At 41.2% G+C, this 15,030-nt stretch overlaps 1 protein-coding gene across 17 annotated transcripts in view; it reads right to left on the minus strand.

Moving 5' to 3' along the window:
* The window catches only part of ATXN2 (ataxin 2), a 735,162-nt gene that overhangs the window by 319,205 nt on the left and 400,927 nt on the right, over nucleotides 1–15,030 (minus strand). For all 17 annotated transcript variants that reach the window (XR_004540365.1, XM_033955181.1, XM_033955177.1 and 14 more), the window contains one exon: nucleotides 6,277–6,486. Coding sequence is in view for 16 of the 17 variants with exons in the window: in XM_033955181.1 (XP_033811072.1) it covers nucleotides 6,277–6,486 (210 nt within the window). In the remaining variant the exon portion in view is untranslated. The remainder of the gene's footprint in view (nucleotides 1–6,276; nucleotides 6,487–15,030) is intronic.

The raw sequence follows: 15,030 nt of genomic DNA on the forward strand, positions 1-15,030 counted from the left end.
GGCTCCACATTATATTTGATGCATCAGAGCTGAAAAGCCTTCCAGGCCTTAGCATAGGTCGAAACAGTCCAAAGCTTTTTAGCTTAGAGGAGAGTAGAAATGACCACCTTTGACTATCTTTTGCACATTAAGGCTGAGCACTTAATAGCCATACCGTAAGACTAAAATGATCTGGGTTCGCCATGTGAATTGGACCCTGAGTAACCCCGTATGAACCAGTAATTTGATATATCTGTTCTGTTTGAGCCATAATAGATCCGCATACCACAGATGGCGAGGCCAATCTGGGGTTACTAGGCTCACAAGTCCAGGTTGAGTTGCATTTTTGTGAATGACCCAGCCCACCATGAGTCACAGTAGAAACACAAAGCAGCTTCTTTTCCAGCCAGGGTTGAACCAACACATCCAGTTCTGTGCTTTTTGGTTTGTCTCTTCAGCTGCAGAAGTAACTCGCCTTCATGTTTTTGGCTGAAGCCATTAAGTCAATTGCTAGACTTCTCCAGCACTGCACAATGAGGCTGAACACTTTTCCGAGACAGTGACCATTCTCCCGGATCTTGAATATGCTGAATGAGAAAGTTAGCTTACACGTTATCCATTCCTGTAAGATGGGCTACAGAGAGCACTTGAAGATGAGCTTCCGCCCACCCGAACAACATCTGAGTCTCCAGACATAACGGAGCACTCTTGATTTCTCCTTGTCTGTTCACATATGTTACTGCGGTAGCATTGTCCAAGAACACCGACTGCCTTGCCTTCCAGATCTTTTTACAATGCCCTTAATGCTAGTCAAATGGCTCGCAATTCCAGACAATTTATGGGCCATTTTTTCTTTTGGAGAGACCATTAGCCCTGCACCACAAGCCTGCAGCAATGGGAATATCTTCCTAACAGGCTGGTATTGGTTATAAGGATCACCCATGAGGGGATTTAGAGAGGAATGCCCCTCAATAAGGAGACTACACAGAGCCACCAGCGCAAGTTGCTCCTCGCTTCCCATCCAGAGAAGCTGCATTTGGAGGGAATGATGTTACAGGAAACACCAGGAGAGGAGGGAATCCTGTAAGGGGCGCATATGCGCCCTCACCCAAGCAACCACTTGCATGGTGGCTACCATTGATACAAGGACCTGAAGGTAATACCAGTCAGAAGGGTTTTGCACCACTAGGAGAACTTCAATCTGCTTCCTGAGCTTGTTTGTGTGGCTCGGGAAGAAAGACATGGTCTTTTACCATGTTGAAGCAGACTCCCAAACACTCCAAGTGCTGAGTTGGTTCTAGATGACTCTTCTTGAAGTTGACTATCCAGCCCAGATCCTGTAGGAGATTCACATGCCACACTGCTTACTTTCCCTCCAACTTTGATGGGTCTCTGACCAGTCAATTGTCCAAGTATGGGTGAACCTGTATTCCCATCCTGCAGAGGTGAGCTACGACCACTACAATCACCTTGGTAAAGGTGTGAGGAGTGCCGACCCAAAGGATAGAGCTGCAAACTGGAGATACCTTTGCAGGACATGGAATCTCAGATATCTCCTGTGGGCTGGGAAAATGGGGCTATGAAGGTAAGTCTCCCTTAGATCTAGGGAAGCTAGGAATTGCCCCAGTGCCACCGTAACAATTAATGTCCGGACCGTCTCCATGTGGAAACACGGTACACAGATGCTCTTCAGCTGACCATCCAGCACAAAACTGGCATAATATGGGAGCATAACAGCTTGCAGAGTCCATCCCAGTCAATTTTGAACTAAATTGAGGGGTGTTGCAGCAGATGAAGACTTTAGAATAAAAAGAATGGTTAAAATCCAAGATGGCCACTGCCAGCAAATTTGCACCAAAAACGGACATGTAAGCTCCCCTGAAGTTTAAAAAATTCAGGGAAAGGGGTTTTGGAGGTAGGGGACTCTATCCCTGGAACCATAAACCCTTAAAAATCAAATTTTTTTGACCCCCCCCCCCCTTCCTGATTTTCCCCATAGGGAATAATGGTTATATTCACTGTGCTGTGTTGGTGTCTGCCTGTGTCAGCTTTCCTACAGCCTGACTGAAGGGAGGAGATTTTCTTCCTCAAATCCTTCCAGAAGGTGTCCAAAATTGGAGATCTTAAGGATGCTAGTCGGGCTGTTACTGACTGTCCCCATGGATTCTCACACCACAACAGGGAGAATAAAAAACACAGCCAGGTCCCTGAAGCCCAAAGGGACTAAAACAGGGGCCCCACAGCCTGTGCTCAACCTTCTGAAAAATCAGAATAAAAGCTAGCTCCCAGGGGAAAGGTCCCTGAGCTTCCAAAATGCTCAAAGCAGGCTGGCTCAGTAGGTACACCTTGGGGTTGCCCTATGAGTTGCAGACCGTTCATACAGAATGTATCCTTTCCCAGGTTGAACTACCCCAAAAAGGGGACTTCTAGGCACCAAAGCCTCACAAAACAGATAAAATAAATACCCAAAAGTAATAAAAACTGAACAGAGCAGATTAGAGCACACCTTCTCAGCTTGCCTACAGAAGGAAGGCACTGTACTCCACTGGTGAAGGAAGAGAAGCTAAAAGATGATATTGTACATACGTACATACAGCGAAGGAACCTACTCTCAAGCTTGGTCCAATCCCTGCGGAGTGCCACAAGGCTTCCCACTCTCCCTCTCACTTTTCAATATCTACATGGCGTCACTGGGAAATATGCTATCCGATTTAAAACTGAAATTGTACATATACGCGGATGATAACACAATTATTATTCCCATAACCTTATTGACCCAAGAGACAGAACAATTCATCTCATCCGGCCTTACCAAGGTAGAACATTGGACTATGCATTCCAAACTAAAACTGAATCCCGAAAAAACCAAGATCTTCTTGGCAAGTCCCAATAACAAGATCGTTAACACCTCCTTGAGACTAAATGGATCAGATTACCCAATTAATCCCCCAACCAAAATCCTTGGTGTCACCCTAGACCGAAGCCTGACGTTTGAAGATCACACTAATGCTCAAGTCAAAAAATGCTTTCTCACTCTATGGAAACTTTGCACCACTCTATGGAAACAATCTCACTCTATGGAAACAATACTTCGATTTATTTTCCTTTCGACTGCTGGTTCAATCCCTTACTACTGCAATATTATATACTTGGGATCTCTCAAGAAAACCATCAAATGACTGAGTGTCATCCAAAATGCTGCAGTCCATCTCATTTATGGCCTCAATAAATCAGACCATGTAAACCCACATTACAAAAAATTACACTGGCTGCCTGTGGAAGCAAGGGTCATTTTTAAGTTTGCTTGCCTTTGCTTCAAAACCATGACAGGTTTATCCCCATCCTATCCGCCTCACCAATTCGAATTCCCAGGCACAACTAATACACACGGTACCTACTTGTTCATTTTCAAGCCCTAAAGGGCTGCGCCTACAAGAGATACCTCGAAAGAACACTATCATTCCAAGCAGGCAAATGTTTAACCAACTTCATCTCAAATGCACTTTTGTACCAAACGTTTAGAAAGTCAATAAAAACTTATCTCTTTGACAAATTTCTCTGACCCCACTTCAACCTGATGTACTTCCAAAACACTTCCAGATAAACCTGACTAAACTTAGCATGCCAATGTAATTTCGAAAGTTCTCTGTAAAGTCGCTGTCTGTATACAGTCTCTTCCCTTGTAAACCGCTTAGAACTGTTTGTGGTATGGCGGTATATAAAAATAAAGTTATTATTATTATTATCCTTCTGCAAGCAAGCAGAGGTAATTCACCTAGAGTACAGACTCCTATGTCCTTGCTGCTTAAAAACTGAATATGAATTAAGCCAGTTTTGTAGAGCAGTGGCAATGCTGTGTACTGTGGAGGACATGGGCTTGATTTCCAGCTCTGGCCTTCTGATATCTAAGTTGACTAGGAATGAAAGTCCCAAAAGAGCTGGAGAAAACAGCCAGGTCAAAAAAAAAAAAAACCCTTCTAGCATCAATGTTGGATTTTCTTCATACCTTGAGGTGCCTTTTTTACTAAAGTGTATTAAATAGTTAATGTGTAAATTAGTCCATGTTAACTGCTACTACATAAATGTGCTAAGTGCTCCTACAGTGGCTTAAACGTGCACACTAATTCAACACATTAAGTACAGACAGACAGACTACAACACATTCCAAAAATCAATTAAAACCATTCTATTTGGCAAATTCCTTGCTTAATCAGATCACCTCTCAGGTTTTTTTTTCTTTCCCTTATAACCCCATTGTATTATGTAACATCTTTCTTCTCTCATGTATTCTTTCCCCATGCTTCTCCAATTCGTGATGTAACTTCCTTCTTCTTGCATTTTGTAATTCGCTGATTGTCCAGCCTTCTTTCTATGTGAACCGCCTAGAAGTCAGTTTGACTATGGCGGTATAGAAAAATAAAGTTATTATTATTATAATTACTTTGTTTTGGGTGTGAGAACTAGGCATGGCATGTGTGGAAAACATATGTGGACAGCATACTGCAGGTAGCTTGGGGCATATACTGTCACCTGTAAAGTTAGCGCAGATATACCTTAACTAAATGCATCCATAAGAAGAGCCTTAATGGGTCAGACCAATGGTCAATTTAGCCCAGTAGACCGTCTTTACAGTGGTCAATCCAGGCAAAAACCCAAATAGTAGCAACATTCCATGCTACTGATCCAGGGCAAGCAGTAGTTTCCCCATGTCTGTCTCAATAACAGACTATAGACTTTCCTCCAGAAAACTGTCCAAACCTTTCTTAAAATCAGCTACATTAACCGCTCCTACCACAACCTCTGGCAACGAATTCCAGATCTTAACTATTGTCTGAGTGAAAATATATTTTCTCCTATTGGTTTTTAAAGTATTTCCCTGTAAGTTCTTGATGGAGTAAACAATCTTTCCACTTTTACCCATTCTACACCACTCAGGATTTTGTAAACTTCAATCATATCTTCTCTCAGCCGTCTTTCTTCCAAGCTGAAAAGCCCTAACCTCCTCTTTAGTCTTTCATCATGCGAAATGAGTTTCGTCCCCTTTATCTTCGTGGTCACTCTTCTTTGAACCTTTTCTAGTTCTGCTATATCTTTTTTGAGATAAGGCAACCAGAATTGAACGTAATACTAAAGGTGATGTTGCACCCAGAATTGAACGTAATACTAAAGGTGATGTTGCACCATGGGGCAATACAGAGGCATTATAACATTCTTAGTCTTAACTATCCCTTTTTTAATAATTCCTAGCATCTCATTTGCTCTTTTGGCCGCCGCCGTACATTTGGCATATGGTTTCAGCGTTTTGTCTACAATGACACCCAGGTCTTTTTTCTTGGATGCTGATCCTCAAGGTGGACCCTAGCATCTGGTAATTATGATTTGGGTTATTTTTCCTAACGTGCATCACTTTGCATTTGTCCACATTAAATTTCATCTGCTATTTGGATGTCCAGACTTCCAATTTCCTAAGATCTGCCTGCAATTTTTCACAATCTGCATGCTAACTGCAACACATGCACTAATGAACATTTCTATGTAGAATCTTCAAAAGCCATGCTAGGCATACCCACAACAGCCGCTACACTGCCTTTGTACTTCCTACACAAGAAGTTTTTAATGTTAATGCTCAATAAGGCCAAAACATAATGCACTTTACTAAAAGGATCCCCCTAAATGCTGAAATGACATTTCATAGTGTTTTAAACTTCTGTATTATGCAGTTTAAAAGAAAACATTGTTTTTCAGAAATGTTAGGGAAAAGGAGTTGAACATGTATCATAAAGAAGGTGTGTGGGGGGGGGAATGAATTACTTGGTTCCATTTACTGAGAAACAGATACAAAAGACCAGTGCTGTAAGACCAAACTGAGGCTTTGCTAGTTTTGCAGAAAACAAAGACTATTAGCTCAGTTTTCTCAGTTTTAAGTGTTTAAGGTGGTATACAGAAACTTTAATTTAATTCAGAGAACTAACCAATTAGTTATGCCATGTGTTTCAGCAATATAAAAGTTTTGGGGTTTTTTTAACTTCTAAGGTATATACAGTAGGTACATTTGAACAGTATGTCAAGTAGTACATTTCCTAAAAAGGTAAGCCAAATCAGTATACAGCTCTGCTTTTGTATTGTTTCTTATCCAACATATCCCACAAAATATAAATATTAACATGATCAACAGAGGTTATAACACAGAAAAAATTATAGGTTATTAAGGAGAAGGAAGTAATTTTGTAATTTAAATCTCACAAAAGGAAACAAAGACAAACAAAAAAAAAACATGAACAAACTGTGGTATTGTACCTTCTGAAGACCCGCGTTTAGGCATAGTAGAGACAGGAGCTGGAGAACCATGAGCAGAGGGGTGAGACGGGGGCCGTGATGGTCGCGAGGGCGGCCTGGAGGGCGGCCTTGTAGGGGTGGCTGCCCGAGGTGGAAGAGAGATGGGACCTGACTGGTAGCGAGAAGGTGGGCGAGAGGAAGGAGATGGGCAAGGCGATGGCCAGGGAACACCTGACAGAACAAATGATATGAAGGAAAGTATAAAAACTAAAGAAAAATTATGGGTGTATACAAGCAAACAGAAAAAGCAAAATAAGACAAAAATGTTTTTTTTTAATATACATTTATCCCTTTGAGTGTATATATATTCTGGTTATTTGTTGCCAAATACATTGTATCCAGTTTAGAATTTTTCACAACTAATGGTCATATTGTGACTAAATATACACAGGCTCTCAAGGGGTTAAATGAACATCTAATTTCTAAGGGAAACAGACAATCTATTGGACTTTTTGAAGCAATGCTCATCAGCAATTTTCCATAAAAAGGTGAGCAAATCTCACACAATGCAGATTTATGAGGTTAACAAACCAAAACAAGTCCAAAATGAGTAGAGCGTTTATGATAGACATTTACTAAGTGTAATGCCCACTGAGAAGTCAGTGAAAATACATACTTTACCAAATAAATTGTTACAAGTTTGATGTTTTGCATCATTAACCACTATGTCTTTGAATCATGCAGGACTTGCTTTCACCAGAACGAAGGAAAAGGGAACTTATAGCTTCATTTTATTTGCATGCACTTTATTAACAAATGATTTTTCAACCTACTTCTCAGTAAAATTTCTTCCAAGTTGTACTTTGAAAAATTATTGATGCAGCCCTAAGTTATCAACTTTAAGAGAGTAAGTTTATAACAAGGCTCCTAAGTTAGTAGTATAATGATAGTATAACAACACATAGACATCTATGTGTCTATATAAAATGCTCTTCTGCAGAAATCATGCCAAGATAGGAGGTGCAACATAGCAAAGATAATTACCTCCAGCAGGTGTTCTCTGAGAACAGAAGGTCAATTATTCTCCAGGGCGGATGCTTGCCCAGAGTACTGCCCCTTTAAGGGGTCTTTGGCAGCATCCCACCATGCAAGCACTGGTGCCTTTTTCGCTGATGTGCGAGCACTGCACCAATAGTCTAATAACATAGCTAGGAAAAACAATGCCATGGGGAAGAGGGATGGCTTCCGAGAATAACTGGCCTGCTGTTCTCAGATAAGTAATTTTGCTTTCTCTGCATACAAGCAGGCCATATTCTTACATCTGGCAACCCCTAACTACCAGGCTCAGTAAAAACACTGCTAGGAATTCTAATAGAGGCTTGCAACTTCAAGGCCTAAAAATATGTATAAAATATATATATGTATGTATAAACCTGAAACTATATACAACTGATTTTGAAGTTACAGTCTGGAAATGAAATAGCGGGCCTGGGGAGGTGGAGTTGGATTCTAGAAACTAAACATTCTTCAGTACTGTCTGACCAAACTGGCTATTGCACTGGGTATTCTGCTCAAGGCAGTGAGCAGAATACCCAAGTGAGTTGTGAATGTGTAGATGGAGGATCATATTGAATCTCACAGAAGCTGACCTCAGGAGGGCTACCAACACAGCCATGGCTCTGACATTGTGAGCCGTGACATGATCCTCCAAAGTCAGCCCAACTTGGGCATAAGCAAGAGATGTAATCTGCTAGCCAACTGCATTTACATAGTAACATTGTAAATTATAGCAGTTAAAGGCTGCATGATTCATCCAGACTACACAACAGTCACATTCATTATCAAGGCAATGCTTAACCAACAATCTAATAAAAATGAATAATTACTAGATTGTTGATTCAGCATTGCCTTGATAATGAATGTGACTGTTGGGACAAACTAGATGGACCATGCAGGTCTTTATCTGCCATCATTTAATTACTCATTTTACTTGCTAAGTTCCACTATGTTTTCCCATCCCCCTGAGATAAGCAAGATCAGAATTTAGATGATATGAATGTGATATAAAATCAGCACTTGCTCCTGATCTGTCTTGCTGGACATGGATTGTAGAAGTCCGTCTGGTATCAACACACTGAACCAATGCTGGAGTCCCTGTCAAAGCTAACGCCAGCCTGTCCTTATCTGTCTTCCAATATACTGGACGCAGACTGTATAAGTCCATCCAGCATCAGCTTCACTTCCCCACTGTTGGGGCTTCAATTTAAACACCATTCCTGCTCATAATTAACAAAGTTATAATTGTTGATCTGTTGAGTTTTATGTCAATATTATCCTCTTTCTATTTAAGGCTCCTTTGTATCTATGCCACACATTTTTTTTAACTCAGTCAGTTTTTGCCTCCACAACTTCTACAGGGACGGCATTCCAGACATCCACCACCTTTTTCTGTTAAAAATGTATTAACATTCACAGATCTCTTCTCATGTTTTCTATTCCCTCCAGCATGTCCACACTGTTGCAAATCTTTTTGACATCTACAAAAATACACTTTTCCTTCTAATTCTTCAGAAATATCACTCACTAATATATTGAACAGAACGGGCCCCAGTACCAATTCCTGAGGCACACCACTATTTACCTTTCTTTCCTTTGAGCAAATTCTATTTACCACTACTCTCTGCTGTCTGTCAGTCAACCAGTTTCTAATTCAGGTCACCACTTTAGGTCCTAACTAGAGAATGACACAGGGACAAATCTGTTCCCATCCCCACAAGCCTCGAACAGTTTAAAATCATAAATGTTCGAGGCTTGTGCAGATAAGGACAGAACATGCAGGGATGGGGGAAGAGACAGGAATGAAACTTGGAGGGGACAGGGATGGAGATTAGGGTGGTCTAAAAATTAACTAACACATTTTGTTTGTCCACAAGGCTAATTTTATTCCTTTATATAAAAATAAAACACACAAAATTTTACTTAAAACTAAGTTTAGGGGTCACCCTACCTCACTATTTTTTTTTTTTTAACCACTGCTATGCTTAACAGTATATTGTAATTCTTGTGCACTCGACAAATAATCAACAGTCTATGATATAAGAGCTGCCTTTGATGCAGGACACTTCTTTCGGTGGCTGCCCATTAGCCAAAGAACAAATTACTTCTGTTCATCTTTTATCAAAGTATTGTATTTTTCAATGAAGTTTATCCTTCATTCTGCTGCATCATTAACAGTCAGTTTGGATGCCCAATTTCAAAGTTCCTTGAAAACTGGATCATCGGTTAACTTTGTGGGATGTTTCTTCAGGAATATTTTCACTTTTGTTGATCCTCCTTCAATCAAGAGATCAAAAAATGACTATGTTCTCTGTGCTACAAGACTTTCAAAGGTTCCATTTCATCTGTACAAATGAAACATCATGGAATGTCTGGCAATGGTGAATGCCGTAAGTTTTGCACCATTCATAGCTTTGTTTCTGGTGTGATTCTGTCATCAAAAAAGGCAAGTGCAGCTAGGTGCTCGGACAGAAACCACAGATGTCTGGAAATGGCTGTGAGTGACTTATTTGCAACAGTTTTAATTGTGTAGTTTTTTTCAACTTGTAAATGTAAGAGTCTATGCATTGTGTCACTATCCTGACTCGATCCCATACTGTCATCACTGACTCACACACTAACACATAGCTTTCTTGGAAAGGTTTTCCTTCGTCATAGTGATAAAAATTGACCAGTCGAAGAACATTCAGTCCAAGGAGCCAGTTTTCAGGTGCAGATTGCAAACGAGGCAATGCCACACAAACTAATTATGCGCAAACTGCACATGTTGGGATGGCCTCTAAATATTATCCAATGAAGCTGAAGTTTGATACAAATAAGACATACAAGAGACAAAAATAAATTTTCTGGAGACCAGATTTTACAAGGTTGCTTTTTTTTTTTTTTTTTTGCATACTACTGTGGACTACCCTAATAGAGACTGGGGAGACAAATTTGTCTTCATTTCATTCTCTAGCTAACTTCAGTCCGCTAAGTTTATCCAAATTTCTGGTCACCCAGTCAAAGAGATCAATCAGTTCTGTTTGGCATGATTTCCCCTTGGTGAAACCATGTTGTCTCGGATCTTGTAACCCATTAGATTTCAAGTAGTTCACTATTCTTTTCTTCAGTAGAACTTCCATTATCTTTCTAACCACCAAAGTGAAGATCACCTGTCTGTAGTTTCCAAATTTTTCTGTTACCTCTTTTGTGAAGAGGGTCCATGTTCACTCTTCTCCCCTCTCATGGAAACTCTCCCATCTCCAAGAATTTATTTTACAAAATCTGCAAGAGGTCCTGCAAGAGCTTCTCCAATGGCTAGGCTACCCCCATTCTGTTTGGATCGAAAGAAACAAAAAGCTGGGTGGACCATCTATAGTCTTTAGTCTGTTTTAGAAAGAAGTAGCCCAAGGTGGGAATATTTTTTGGGGGAAAAAATGTTGGGAGAACTGACAAACATTGCCTTACAAAGGAACTTTGGATGTGTGCAAAGAACTACTCTGCTATGATGATCCTGCTGGTACCCAGGGCCGATGAGAAGAGGCAGATGGAGCTGCAAGCAATCAACGCGTGGATGCGGGGTTGGTATGAGGAAGAAGGATTCCACTTCGTACGCAACTGGACTACGTTCTGGGGGAAGAGCAAACTATTCAGGAAGGATGGACTCCACCTCAGTAGAGACAGAACGAGGCTACTTGCAAGCAACATAGAAATTGAGAAGTTTTTAAACTAGGAAGAAGGGGAAAGCCGACAGTCGACCGAGAGTTGATGGTTCGGGAACCGGTATACCCAGAGGATACCGTGCAGGAAGATACCAGGGAAGACTCACCGGATCATAGGCAAGACAGAAATCCTGACAGATAAAAGAGACACAAGAGGGAAGGAAATACAAGAAAGTGACAGGCCATAAACTCAAGTGTATGTACATGAACGCAAGGAGCCTAAGGAATAAGATGGGTGAATTAGAAGCTATGGCACAAAAAGATAACCTTGACATCATTGGCATCACGGAAACATGGTGGAACAAGGAAAACGTCTGGGACACTGTGCTACCGGGAAACAAGTTATATCGCAGAGACAGAGTGGCTCAAAAAGGTGGGGACATTGTCATATACGTCAAAGAGGGAATTGGGTCTACCGGAGAGAACACTCCGGAATCAAACAATAAGGTAGAATCTCTATGGGCCAAAATTCCAGGAACAAATGGAACGGAAATGAAAATCGGCATCTACTACCAACCCCCGGGGCAGTCCGAAAAAATTGATGGAGAAATTACGGCTGAGATTAAACGCAACTGCAAAGGAGGCAACGCAGTTATCATGGGTGACTTCAATTATCCGGGGATAGACTGGAACCTAGGCACCTCTGGCTGCAGTAGGGAGACCAAGTTCCTGGAAGCTATAGGCGATTGCTTCCTGGAACAACTTGTCAAGGAAAATACAAGAGCAAACGCAGTTTTGGACTTAATTTTAAATGGACTACGAGGACTGGAGCAAGGTGTAGAACGCTGGGAACCAGTGATCATAAAATGATCTGCCTCGACCTGGACACGGAGATGAAACATCGATCCAGAACAACGGCCACAGTGCTGAACTTCCAAAAAAGGAATTACGAAGGGATGAGACTCATGGTGGGGAAGAAGATCAAGAAGAGGATAAGCACTGTAAAGACGCTAAAGCAAGCATGGCCCCTTTTTAAGGACACAGTCACCGAGGCGCAAAATCTATATATACTACGTATCAACAAGGAATCCAAGAGGAAAAAGACTGAACCAGCGTGGCTCACTGTAGCGGTGAAGGAAGCGATCAGGGGCAAGAAAACTTCGTTTAAGGAATGGAAAAGGTCAAAAACGGATGAAAACTGGAAAACGCACAAACAGCATCAACGCAGGTGCCATAAGGTGGTAAAAGGGGCCAAAAGAGACTATGAGGAAAAAATAGTCAAGGAGGTGAAAAACTTCAAGCCATTCTTTCGATATATTAAGGGGAAACGACCCGCGAAGGAAGCGGTGGGGCCGTTGGATGACCAAGGAATGAAGGGAGTGCTAAAGGAGGACAAAGCCATCGCCGACAAATTGAACATATTTTTTGCATCTGTGTTTACCGAAGAGGATATACGCAACATACCGGAAGCCGGCAGGCTATACGCTGGAAATGAAGATGGAAAACTGACAGGGTTGACGGTCAGTCTAGAAGAGGTATGCGGGCAGATTGATAGGCTTAAAAATGATAAATTCCCAGGACTGGATGGCATCCATCCGAGGGTAATCAAGTAACTGAAAGACACTATAGCTGAACTGCTTCAACTGATAGCCAATCTGTCGATCAAATCGTGAAGGGTTCCAGAAGACTGGAAGGTGGAGAATGTTAAGCTGATCTTCCAGAAAGGTTCGAGGGGTGATCCGGGAAACTACAGACCGGTGAGTCTGACCTCGGTACTGGGAAAGATGGTAGAGGCACTGATAAAGGACCGCATCATTGAGCACCTTGACGGACACGATCTGATGAGGACCAGCCAGCATGGCTTCAGCAGAGGAAGATCTTGCTTGACAAACTTGCTGCACTTCTTCGAGGGAGTAAATAGATGGATAAACATGGGTGACCCGGTCGACATTTTCATAAAGCTTTTGACAAGGTTCCACATGAACAACTACTTCGAAAAATTGCGAGCCATGGAATCGAGGGTGACATAGTCACGTGGATTAAAAATTGGCTGGCGGATAGGAAACAGAGAGTGGGAGTAAATGGACAATACTCAGACTGGAAAAGCGTTACCAGTGGAGTACCGCAGGGTTCGGTGCTTGGACCCGTGCTCTTCAACATATTTATAAACGATCTGGAAATTGGTACGAGTGAGGTGATTAAATTTGCAGACGATACAAAGTTATTCGGAGTAGTGACGACACAGGAGGATTGCGAACATTTGCAATGTGACATAAACACGCTTGAGAAATGGGCCACAACATGGCAGATGAGGTTCAACGTGGATAAGTGTAAGGTGATGCATATTGGTAACAAAAATCTTATACACGAATACAGGATGTCCGGGGCAGTACTTGGAGAGACTTCCCAGGAATGAGACTTGGGAGTACTGGTCGACAAGACGATGAAGCAATGTGCGGTGGTGGCGAAAAGGGCAAACAGAATGCTGGGAATGATTATGAAGGGGATCACGAACAGATCTACTCATTGAAAAAATACGACCACATCACAGAGGCATACCACGACTCACACTGCTCCCAATACAAGCAAGAATACACTCCAAATTCCATTGCCTTTTATTTAAAGCTATAAACAGATACAGCCCAACCTACTGGAACAACCAACTAACTCAATCCACATCAACCAGACACAGGAGAACCCACACACTAGTCACATACCCGCCAACCAAAAATGTCAAATGAAGCAAATTGACAACCTACTGGCCATCAGAGCAGCAAAACTGGACAGACAACTCACCAATCTGCTGTCATTGACCAGACTACAAAACCTTCAAAATAGAAACAAAAACCCCTACTCTTCAAAAAAATACATAAAATCTATATACCACAGCTAGATTATCTCAGCAAAAAAAAAAAAAAAAAAAAATGTTCAATCTACTCCTTATGTATTTCCAAATATCATGACAACTCATGTTTTCCGCCTTATTTATTTAGCAATATGACAATTCTTATGTAATCCGTCTTAAACTACCTTGAGAATTCTTATGTAATCCGCCTTATGTATTAGCAATATCATGATAATGCTTATGTAATCCGCCTTGAACCACAAGGTAATGGTGGAACAGAAATCACTAATGTAATATAATGTAATATGTACAATCATGAAAGTCTATGCATTCAAAGCCCAAAGCAAAGAGCCCAGAGATAGCATCAAAAGTGTCAAACATGCCCTTGGATAGGTATGTACTGCACGCCTTTTGTTTCATATCCAGCTGACAAAGTTCTGCAGCCTGATCTGATGAATGGATGGAAAGGCAAGGCTTGAGATTGAAATTAGAAAAGACAAAGGTAATGTTTGTGGGTAAATCTGACTGGGTCAATTGGCCAAAAACATTAAAAGTGGTATTGCTGGTAAGGGAGTCAATGACAGTCCTGGGAGTAAAACTGGACCTAGGACTTACAATGAGTTACCAAGTAATAAAGACAGTACAAGTATGCTTTCACACAGGTACATTTACTGTATCGTTTAAAGCCAATGCTGTCACCAGTTGACTTTCGTGCTGTTGTACAAGCAATGATTTTGTCACGGCTGGACTTCTGCAATGTCCTGTACCTGGGAATAACTAAAACCAGGTGCAGGGTATTGCAGGTGATCCAGAAAGCCATGGCTAGATTGATAACCGGAATGTCAAGACATGAACATATTAACCCATATCTCCGACAACTGCATTGGCTACCAGTTATATTTAGAATTCAATACAAAGCAATCATGCTATGTCATCAATTTTTATATATTCTACTAACTCACTTTGTTTGTTCAAAACAATATCATATCAATCAATCAAATAACTGAAGTAATTTAGTGAACACTCAGACCCACAGCTGAGGTCTCAGTGAAAAATTCACGGAGCAGCTGTTAAAGAGACCATCATCGTTGTTCACAGTCTCACCCTCCATACAACAGCTAAATAACTGCACAAAGATGGTAAAACAAAACCAACTTAGCTTTGAATGGAGTGGGTAATCAATATAGCTGCTCCGGTTTCCTTTTTAATCAAGTGACTGCATACATTACAATT

Source organism: Geotrypetes seraphini, chromosome 8 (genome assembly GCF_902459505.1).
Source record: "Geotrypetes seraphini chromosome 8, aGeoSer1.1, whole genome shotgun sequence".
NCBI lineage: Eukaryota > Metazoa > Chordata > Amphibia > Gymnophiona > Dermophiidae > Geotrypetes > Geotrypetes seraphini.